The sequence below is a fragment of the Budorcas taxicolor genome, chromosome 18, assembly GCF_023091745.1.
Source record: "Budorcas taxicolor isolate Tak-1 chromosome 18, Takin1.1, whole genome shotgun sequence".
Classification (NCBI taxonomy): Eukaryota; Metazoa; Chordata; class Mammalia; order Artiodactyla; family Bovidae; genus Budorcas; species Budorcas taxicolor.
Genome location: NC_068927.1, coordinates 51,536,787 through 51,548,120, shown reverse-complemented (window position 1 = coordinate 51,548,120; position 11,334 = coordinate 51,536,787). Strand labels below are relative to the sequence as shown.

The 11,334-nt window shown below is 46.8% G+C and overlaps 1 protein-coding gene across 1 annotated transcript in view; it reads left to right on the top strand.

Annotated features, from left to right (window-relative positions):
* Window positions 1-745: 745 nt before the first annotated feature.
* The window catches only part of LOC128063962 (cytochrome P450 2B11-like), a 33,281-nt gene continuing 22,692 nt past the window's right edge, over window positions 746-11,334 (top strand). The window contains 5 exon segments of the mRNA XM_052656789.1: window positions 746-797; window positions 800-906; window positions 4,783-4,949; window positions 5,035-5,171; window positions 5,798-5,973. Of these exon segments, the coding sequence (XP_052512749.1) occupies window positions 746-797; window positions 800-906; window positions 4,783-4,949; window positions 5,035-5,171; window positions 5,798-5,973 (639 nt within the window).

Sequence of the window (11,334 nt, the reverse complement as noted above, 5' to 3'; positions counted from 1 at the left end):
CCACTCCAGTGTTCTTGCCTGGAGAATCCCAGGGACGGGGGAGCCTGATGGGCTGCCGTCTATGGGGTCGCACAGAGTTGGACACAACTGAAGCGAGTTAGCAGCAGCAGCAGCAGCAGCAGCAACACTCTACCGTCAGCACCTGAGGCAGTGTGTGGTAGGTGACAGGTATCTACAATATTTGCTGATGGATGAATGAAAAAAGCAATGAACCCCTAAACCCAGACCACACGGAGTTAGGTCTTCCATCAGACCCCGCCTCCTCCTCTACACCTCTCGCTTCACAGATGCGCAGACACACCCCTGTCTCCAGTGGGCACAGGACACCCACTTCTGCTGGCCAGCTAAGCTTAATCTCTTATGTTGCAATGCCACTCACTGATAAAATGTCTGAGAGCCACCCTTGTAGGGCCCCCACCCTAAGTGCAGCCTCCACAAGTTCCTTCAGCTGGCACCACCCCTCTTCCATGGGGGATGTACTCTCTGTTCAATGGCATCGCCCACCAAGACAACTCCAGCCCATCAGAGGCCCTTGGGGAGCTGGCTTGGGATCTGCTGAGATGATAAAACCTCGTGGCCTCTGCAACCCCTGCAAACTTTGGGCTCTCTGTTGTCTCTGGAGAGTTAGCAGGAGTTCTGCCAAGGCAGGATCCTGGTACAACCTCCACACCCATCGGACAAAGTAACAAAGAACAGAGACACCTAAATTTTTAGAGGAACATCGGACGGAAGGCAGGCATGGACCATGGCTCTCTCTGCCATCCTGTGCCTCATTCTCTTCATTGGCCTCCTCCTCCTCTGGGGTGCCCTGCCTCCCAGGGCCGCCTTCCGGCTGGACCCTGGCCTCTGCCCTTCCTGGGAAACGTTTTGCAAATGAACCCGAAGGATTTACTCAAGTTATTGCAGGCGATGAGATGGAAGGGGCACCAGGAGGTGGAAAGCAAGAGGTGGGGTGAATGGGAAACAGCTCCCAGTTAGCAAGGGAGCTGGGAAAGGCAGGTCAACTTTGGATGGGATTCCCCAGACTTCCTTGGGAGCTGTCTTCTTCCAGCCATGATCTGGCCCTAGATATGGGATAGAGAAGCTACCAGAATTCCTATGAGAAGGACTGGAGGATGGGTTGAGTGAAGAGAGAAGTTATTTTTTTTTTAATTAAAATAGTTTATTGGAGCATAGTTGATTTACACTCTTGTGTTAGTCTCAGATGTACAGAGAAGTGATTCAGCTAAACATATATATTCACTCTTTTCAAATTCTTTGCCCATATAGGTTATTACAGAATATTGAGTAGAGTTCCCTGCTGTATAGAGGTCCTTGTTGATTATCTGTTTTATATTAATATATAGATGGGTGTGTATGTTAACCCCAAACTCCTAATTTATCCTGTCCCGCCTCCCTGCCTTATATTTTCTTCTCAGTAACCATAAACTGCGGGTGGCGCTCCCGCAGAAAGAGAGAAGCAGTGGAACTTCCCTCAGCAAAGCCGAGGGGTCCCGAGGAGAGGTGAGCCTGCTGCCCGCCAACCCAGCCCCTCAGCGAGCAAGAGACAGACAGACACGACAGGGGTTCCGTCTGAGCAGTTCCACTTTATTGCCAGAAACTCTTGGTTTATATAGGCAAGCAGGGGGGTTTTGCGAGGATCTTTCCATAGTTGCACCAATCATGTTAACGGTCAAATCGGCATGTACCATAGTTGCACCAGTCACGTTAAAGGTCAAATCATAATATGCCATAGTTGCACCAATCACGTTAAAGGTCAAATCGTAATATGCCATAGTTGCACCAATCATGTTAAAGGTCAAATCGTCATCCGCCTTCATTATAACAGGAGTCTATGGTGATCACATGCTGTCCACTGCGCGGAAATCAAGAGAGCCAATCAAAAACTTTAACATAGACCACGCCCCTCTCTCTTCCCCCAGGCGCCATCTTAGTTTCCCACCGCAAAGCTGACCCATCTTTTTTAAGGTTTCCCATTTAGGGCCCCACAATAAACTTGTTTTCTACATCTGTGACTCTTTCTGTTTTGGAAATAAGTTCATTTGTATCATTAAAAAAAACTGTATTCCATATATTGACAACATCGTAAGATACTTGTTCTCTTTCTTACTTCACTTCGTAAGTGAATAATCTAGATAATGGATAATCTAGGTCCATCCATGTTGCTGTGAATGGCATTATTTTGTTCTTTTTTATGACTAAGTAATATTTCACTGTATACATACACCATATCTTCTTACCCAAGCCTCTGTCAATGGACAAGTACGTTGTTTCTGCTTCTTCCTTATTTCGAATAGTGCTGCAATCAATATTAGGGTGCAAGAGTCTTTTCTTTCTTTAAAAATACTTTTAACACAGTTCCCAGTACAGTTTAATAACCAGTGCCAAATGGGTTTTCAAAAAGCAGTCATAGTAAGGATAGATAATGATCATTAGTACTTTGGAAGGTGCAGTGAAAGAGTTGCTCCTTAAGGCCTTCTTTTTTTAAATAAAATTTTTTTTTTTCGCCGAGCTGAGTCTTGAGGCTGCTTGTGGGCTCTCTTTAGTTGCAGAGAGCAGGGGCTCCTCTCTGGCTCAGGTGTGTGGGCTCTGCGTTGTGGGGGCTTCTCTTGTTGAGGGGAATGGGCTCTGGGCACGTGGACTTCAGTGGTTGTGGTGCATGGACTTGGCTGCTCTGTAGCTTGTGGGATCCTCTCGGTCCAGGGATCAAACCCGTGCCCCCTGCAGTGGCAGGAGGATTCTTATCCACTGTACCACAGGGAAGTCCTGTCTTATTTCTCTAATCACTTTATATTGGAGTCTAGTTGATTTAGAATGGTTAGTTAGTTTCTGCTGGCTAGCAAAGTGGATCAATTATACATGTAGATGTATCCACTCTTTTTATGGGCTTCCCTGATGGCTCAGACAGTGAAGAATCTGCCTGCAATGTGGGAGACCCAGGTTCAATCCCTGGGTTGAGAGATCCTCTGGAGAAGGGAATGGCAATACACTCCAATATTCTTGCCTGGAAAATCCCAGAGACAGAGGAGCCTGGTGGGCTACAGTCCATGGGATCATAAATAGTTGGACATGACTCAGTGACTAACACACACACACTCTAAGATTCTTTTCTCATATAAGTCACTGTAGAGTATTGAGTAGAGTTCCCTGTGCTGTTCAGTAAATTTTTATTAGTTATCTATTTTATGTATATTAATGTACATGTGTTAATCCCAGTCTCCCAAGTAATCCCTCCCTTCTTTTATCCTTGGTTACCGTAAGTTTGTTTTTTTGTATTTGTGACCATTTCTGTTTCACAATTTTAATTACTTTTTTATTGGAGTATAGTTGATTTCTGATGGCGTGTTGGTTTCTGGTGCAGCAAAGTGAGTCAGCCACACACACACATATATATCCACTCTCTTTTAGGCTCCATCCCCATATAGGTCATTACAGAGAACTGAGCAGGCTTCTCTGTGTTATGCAGTAAGTTCTTTTTTTTTTTTTTTTTACTTTATTTTACTTTACAATACTGCATTGGTTTTGCCATACATTGACATGAATCCACCACGGGTGTACATGCGATCCCAAACATGAACTCCCCACCCACCTCCCTCCCCACAACATCCCTCTGGGTCATCCCCGTGCACCAGCCCCAAGCATGCTGTATCCTGCATCGGACATACACTGGCGATTCGATTCTTACATGATAGTATACATGTTTCAATGCCATTCTCCCAAATCATCCCACCCTCTCCCTCTCCCTCTGAGTCCAAAAGTCTGCTATACACATCTGTGTCTTTTTTGCTGTCTTGCATACAGGGTCATCATTGCCATCTTTCTAAATTCCATATATATGTGTTAGTATACTGTATTGGTGTTTTTCTTTCTGGCTTACTTCACTCTCTGTTATGCAGCAAGTTCTTATCAGTTACCTATTTTGTATATTAGCCTGAGTATATGTCAAACCAGTCTCCCAAGTTACCCTTCCCCACTTTCCCTCTAGGTAAATAAGTTTGTTTTCTATATCTGTGACTCAATTCCTGTTTCTAAATAGGCTTTCTGGTACCATTTTTTTAGATTCCACGTATATGTGACAGCACATATTTGCCTTTTCCATCTGCCTTCCTTCACTCGGTTTGCCAGGCCCACGTCCATCTTTGTCAGTGCAAACGGCGTCACTTCATTCTCTTTCATGCTGGGTGATTGTCCATTGGATATATGGGCCACACCTTTTTACCCACTCCTCTATCGATGGACATTTAGGTTGCTTCCACGTCCTGGCTTTTGTAAATAGTGCTGCGATGAACACTGGGGTGCATGTATCTTTTTGAATTATAGTTTTCTCCAGATATACGCCTAGGAGTGGGATGGCTGGGTCACACGGAAACTATTTTTAGTATTTTTGAGGGACATCCATTCTATTCTCTATGGTGGCTGCACCATGGTGGCTACACCAACAGTGTAGGAGGGTTTCCTTTGGAGAGAGAGATTCTGATAGACTTGAGACTTTGAGCTGTGGTCCTGTGTGGGTTGAGAAGGAGAGATTCCATAGCTTGGATGTGGGGAGTCTCTGTAATTCTTAAAAGCAAAGCTGGGAGGGCTCTTGGAAAAACCGAGAGGAGGATGCTGGGGGTCAGGTGATATATGTGAGGCTCGGAGGAGACCACAGAGTTCCAGCCTCTGCTCTTCCCTGACGGGGCTGCAGCCTGCAGGGTAAGCTTGCTGGGAGGTGTGATGCAGGGGTGAGGTGGAGAGCCTTCTCTTGAGTCAGAGAGTGAGACCTGGACTCTGCCCCCACAGCTCCAGGAGAAATACGGGGATGTCTTTACCGTACACCTGGGGTCTCGGCCCGCTGTCATCCTGTGGGGGTACGAGGCGATGAGGGAGGCCCTGGTGGATCAGGCTGTGGCGTTCTCTGCCCGAGGACACGTTGCCATCACTGACCCTGTCTTCCAGGGAACAGGTGAGTGGGGGACGAGGGTGAGGATTAGGGAGAGGGGGAGGGAGTATCCCATGTGCCTTCAAAACCTTCCTTCCACGCCCCACCATCAGGTGTGGGTTTGCCAGTGGAATATCTTGGAAGGTTCTACAGCAATTCTCTGTGAACACCATGAAGGACTTTGGGATGGGGAAGCGGAGTATTGAGGAACGAATCAAGGAGGGGGCTCAGTGTCTGGTGGAGGAGCTGGGTGAGTGTGGGCTGGGTGGAGGTGGGGATGAGATGGGGTGAGAGAGAGAGGGAGAGAGAGATGCAGAGACAGGTTCAGGAATAGAGAGAAGGTATAGACAGGAATAAACAGAAAAACAGAAGATGGTAGAGAGAGAGACAAAGTGAGACCAGCAGACGCAGAGAGAGAAACAGGCAGAGAAAGCAGCCAGAAGCACAAGAGACCAGAGGCAGAGAGAAAACAAAAGTCAGAGAGATGCTGAGGCCACTGAATGAATGAGTGAGTCCGGGAGCAGAAGCTGCAAGAAAAAGCCATACAAAGATTAAGGTAGAGAGATACAGAGTCAGAGGAACATGGAATGCCAGTGAGGTCAAGGAGAGGGGCCGTGAGGGTAGATGGGGAGTTGGAGAGAGAACAGAGAAGAAGGGGTGAGCCTGGAATAGAGTCAAAGACCAGAGAAAGTCAGCCCAAGACAGAGAGCAAGAAAAACTACAAGAGACACAGATGTGGACATTCCTAGAAAGAAAGGGGGAGACAGAGAGGGACAATGAAAGCAAAGAAGAAAAGAGGAAAACCATCAAACAAGCTAGGCTGGCACCAGTCAGGTCAGTCTCCTAGAAGGACACTGCAGGGGACCCCCATGACAGACCTCTCCTCCTCAGGGGCCCACCTGGATCCCCACTTCCTCTTTAACTCCATCACTGTGAACATCATCTCCTCCATTGTCTTCGACGAGCACTTTAATTACCAGGACCCTCAATTATTACAGCTCCTACATTTAATGAAGGAGGGCTCTGTCATTATCAGCTCCTTCTATAGCCAGGTGAGGCTAAAGATTCCACGGTGGGCCAGGAATCAGGATGGGTAGACCCTGGGAAGAGGTCAGATGATTTCTGTCCTGATCACCAAAGGCAGAAGGCATCGAGAGATCAGTTTCATGTGCGCACTCCAAGCCCTGACCCCTCCCAGGTGAAGCCATCCGTCAGTCTGGGTGTCAGAATCAGGCCTTGGACAAGGATGGGCTTCGAGAGAAGAAACCTCAGCAGATGAGACAGTGACTGGGGCTGGATTCAGAGGTCCATGCAACACTGTGTGTGTGTGTGAGTGTGTGTGTGTGTGAGTGTCAGTGTATGTGTGTGAGTATGTGTGTGTGAGTGTGCTCTGGTGGGAGCCATACCCTCCAAGTCTGCAGGGTAAATAATAGCCTTTGGATGTTGCTATATGTGCAGCTCAGAACATCAACACTCACAGAACCAGTCCAGCGAGTATAATGGGTTCTGGGGCCTTGTCTGCCACCCTGTAGGAGTTTGAAATCTCCCCGGGCATCTTGAAAACTCTTTCCTGGCACACACACGTGCCTGTACAGCATGATCCAAGAGGTGAAAGATTTATCACTGAGAACATGGAGAGGCGCAAGAAGACGCTGGATCCCAGTGGCCCCAAGGACCTCAAGGATTCCTTCCTGCTTCACATGGACAAGGCAAGACCTGGCCCAGATGGGCGTTGGCGATGGGAAACAGAGTGATGGAAACCGTACTGACATTGAACTAATATCTTTGGGTGTGATTACATGTTTTTTAAATGTTGAAATATTTCCCTAAGGATTAGAAGAAAGCCAAGATCCACAGTCCCCCGCCATTTTTTCCTATGCCTCCCCAAGCCTTCCTCCCAGCAGCCTTTAAAGAGCTGGTAATTAAGCAGTTAACATGTGTCCAGTAAGCTTTCTCTGAGACACAGCTCCCTTCTTCCCCAGTTCTGACAGTCGAGTCTGTTCTGATTGGTCAGGCTCCTCATATATTCAGATGATAGAGACCAATGTCTGTTCTGATTGGTCGGGCATGTGCCATGTGCTGTGCTGTGTTTAGTGGCTCATCGTGTCCAACCGTTTGTGACTCCATGGACTGCAGCCCACCAGGCTCTCTGTCCATGGGGCTTCTCCAGGCAAGAATACTGGAGTGGGTTGCCATGCCCTCCTCCAGCGGGAATCTTCCCAACCCAGGCCTCCAGCATCACAGGCAGATTCTCTACCAGCTGAGCTACCAGGGAAGCCCAGGAATACTGGAGTGGGGAGCCTATCCCTTCTCCAGGGGATCTTCCCCACCCAGGAACCCAAGTGGGCTCTCCTGCATTGCAGGCAGATTCTTTACCAGCTGAGCTACCAGGGAAGCTTGGCAAGTGCCATACCAGTTGTTAAATGTCTTCATTCGCATCCCTGGAATGTCAGCTGCAAGGGCCAAACAGGAGTGCAACGACACCCAAGGACAGGAAAGCAACAACACAAGAACAAAAATGTCAGCAATTTAAACTCTACATTCATTGGGCTGGAAAGTAAAAGTGTTAGTCGTTCGGTTGTGTCCAACTCTTTGTGATCCCATGGACTGTAGCCTGCCAGGCTCCTCAGATTGGAATTCTCCAGGCAAGAATATTGGAGTGCGTTGCCATTTCCTTCTCCAGAGGATCTTCCTGACCCAGGGGTCAAACCCGGGTCTCCTGCATTGCAGGCAGATTTTTTACCATCTGAGCTACTAGGGAAGCCCATTGAGCTTATTATACATTATATCACGACAACCCACGTGATGAACTAAGCACATAGAATTTTTATTTCTTGCACAAAGATACACAGTTAATACATGGTAGGACCTGAGTTTGAAATCCAGAGCTTTGGCTCCAGAGCTCACCCTTTTAGTATCTTATAGGCCTTGGCTAGAGAAAAACAGATCAGGAAAAAGAATGATGGGCACAGAGGAACATGGTGCTGGTACAGAGGGAGGAAGACCCTAAAAAGTGAAATCTTTGCAAGGCAAGACCTTAGGAAGCGCCCATCACTGTCTCTCGGAGTGCTCAGATCCTGAGAGTGAGTTTCACCAGAAAAATCTCCTTAACACGGTGCTCTCACTGCTCATTGCTGGCACAGAGACCTCCAGCGCCACTCTCAGCTATGGGTTTCTACTCCTTCTTAAAAATCCCGATGTCTTCAGGTGAGCTGGGCTTATGGGAGGTGGGGACGATGGAGGGGTGAGTGTCCCTGAGGCCGTATGGGAAGGTGGTTGTCTGATGGGCTAAGACAGATAACTTTTGTCCTGAGTAGTCTGAAAAATAAAAAATCACTTCTATTGGGACTTATAATAAAAGCACAAAGCATTTGAAGTGGATTTTGCCAGTCTATGAAAGTACATGGTTTTTGAGTTTGACAAAAAACTTGACTTTTTGAAGTATATTGCCTATTTCAGTTCAGTTCAGTTCAGTTCAGTCGCCCAGTCATGTCCGACTGTTTGCGACCCCATGAATTGCAGCACGCCAGGCCTCTCTGTTCATCACCAACTCCCGGAGTTCACTCAGAGTCGCGTCCATCGAGTCAGTGATGCCATCAAGCCATCTCATCCTCTGTCATTCCCTTCTCCTCCTGCCCCCAATCCCTCCTAGCATCAGAGTCTTTTCCAATGAGTCAACTCTTCGCATGAGGTGGCCAAAGTACTGGAGTTTCAGCTTTAGCATCATTCCTTCCAAAGAAATCCCAGGGCTGATCTCCTTCAGAATGCATTGGTTGGATCTCCTTGCAGTCCAAGGGACTCTCAAGAGTCTTCTCCAACACCACAGTTCAAAAGCATCAATTCTTCGGCGCTCAGCTTTCTTCACAGTCCAACTCTCACATCCATACATGACTGCTGGAAAAACCATAGCCTTGACTAGATGGACCTTTGTTGGCAAAGTAATGTCTCTGCTTTTCAATATGCTGTCTAGGTTGGTCATAACTTTTCTTCCAAGGAGTAGCATCTTTTAATTTCATGGCTGCAGTCACCATCTGCAGTGATTTTGGAGCCCCCAAAAAATAACGTCTGATACTGTTTCCACTGTTTCCCCATCTATTTCCCATGAAGTGATGGGACCAGATGCCATGGTCTTCATTTTCTGAATGTTGAGCTTTAAGCCAACTTTTTCACTCTCCACTTCACTTTCATCAAGAGGCTTTTTAGTTCCTTTTCACTTTCTGCCATAAGGGTGATGTCATCTGCATATCTGAGGTTATTGATATTTCTCCCGGCAATCTTGATTTCAGCTTGTGTTTCTTCCAGTCCAGCGTTTCTCATGATGTACTCTGCATAGAAGTTAAATAAGCAGGGTGACAATATACAGCCTTGATGTACTCCTTTTCCTATCTGGAGCCAGTCTGTTTCAGTCTGTAAATTGCCCATTTACTAGTCTGTAAATTGCCCATTTACAACTAATTAAAGAGCCCCTCAGTTCAAGTTAATGGTCTGCAGATCAGACTTGGAGATGCTCTCACCTGGTCAGACATGTTATTTCACAAGAATGAATTTAAGGCCAGAGTGGGGAATGACATATATAAAATTACATAGCATGTGAGTGGGACAAAAAGAGATGACACCAGTTTTACCTGCAACTCATTTTTAGCTGAAAATGAAAAAAACACACCCTGCAGTGTTGAATGAATTTCCACCCACCCGTCTTTATCCAAGTTATCCTCATGTTGTAACTGGAGTGGAAACACCACACAAGACTTCCCTCAAAGAAGCTTCTAACTTCCTTTTTGATGCTTTCATTAAGAAGGAATGGTAGCCTAACATCTTTAGTAAAGAATTTACAAGATCCTCCCATCAGGCTGCAGGTCATTTTTAGGTCACTTGGTTGAGTCCACTGGTATGGATATTTATCGACATACCCACCTCCCACCCTAACCATTCTCAGAGGAAGTCCAGGCACAAATCGACAGAGTAATGGTGCACCCCTTCTCCCAGCACTGGAAGAGCGGGTAAATATGCCTTATACAGATGCCGTCATCCGTGAGATTCGGAGATCCAGTGACTCTGTCCCACTTGGCCTACCCCACTCTGCCATCAGGGACACTCACTTCCGGGGATATTATCTCCCAAAGGTGAGACCAGAAGGGCCAGAGAATAATGGTTGGAAGGTGCTGTCCACCCCCAGTCTTATGGTTCATGTCTGGTTTGTGACTATAAGAAGAATTCTTATTTCCAAATTTTTGTGGGAGGGAGGGAGATTTTAGAAAGAGAAAAGTCCTCTCCCTTTTGTTCTTTTTATTTTTTTTACCTTTACAAGATGTTACGTTTGCTGAAAAAAGTACCATGTACTTATTGAAACTTGTTATACAGCTGACTGGTTTTATAATCTGTGTTCTAGTCTCTCCTTTATATGAATCCATATGTTTATATATACCTATATACACAATGATTGGGCCCTACTGCATCTGTTACTGTGCAATTTATGTGCCCAGCGTTCATGTCACCTTCCCCTCTGGTCTTTATGTCCATACCAATACAATTTGCAATTTGTGTGTGTGGCTTTCATTTTGAAATATAACCATACTCTGTAGATATGAACAGTATCAAATTGCCCAATGAACAGCACCCACCCGATTATATTCAGGCCCCAGTCCTGGAGTCAGCTTCTTATAGGGCTCTGTTGAGTCAGATGTGAACCTTTCCGTCGACGGATCATAAAGAAGACCCGGGGTCTTGGGGAGGAGGAATCAGGGTGGTTGGTGAGGATACCTGGAGGGATGGGACACTATTGACCAAATAGGGCAGAATTGTTTCAACATTCCTGCCAGCAACTGTAGAGCCACGCAGCAGGTGAAGCTCCTTATCTGCTGAGGATTCAGCCGCTCCTTGTTGATGGCCATTTGGGCCCATTTGTCTTTGACGTCCTCTTAGGGCATTACTGCGTACCCCATCCTGAGTTCTGCCCTCCATGACCCACGCCACTTTGAGAAGCCAGATGCCCTCTACCCTGGCCGCTTCCTGGATGCGCAGGGCAAGTTCAAGAAGCCACAAGTCTTCATTCCATTCTCCACAAGTCAGTCATGCTCCTTCTCCCCCGCGGGAATGTCTGCTCACTCCCACTCTGTATGTGACTCTCTCCTGATCCAACTCCAAGCCCTGTGTGAACAGTCTGGGAAAAGATGAGGAGTCTAAAGGGAAGAGAAAGCAAGACATCTTCAGAGATTAGAACAGTGTGAGGGGGAAGGATAGGGATGGGGTATGATGGGGAAGGAAGACGGAGACTCAGTCAGTGATGGAGATAAAGTGAGAGGCAGAGAGACATGCTTGCACACAGAGAACAGATAAACCAAGGATCCAGTACTGAGCACCTGCCATGTGGCAAGAATGGGGAAAGGCGTTTACAACTTTCCTTTCAAGATTAA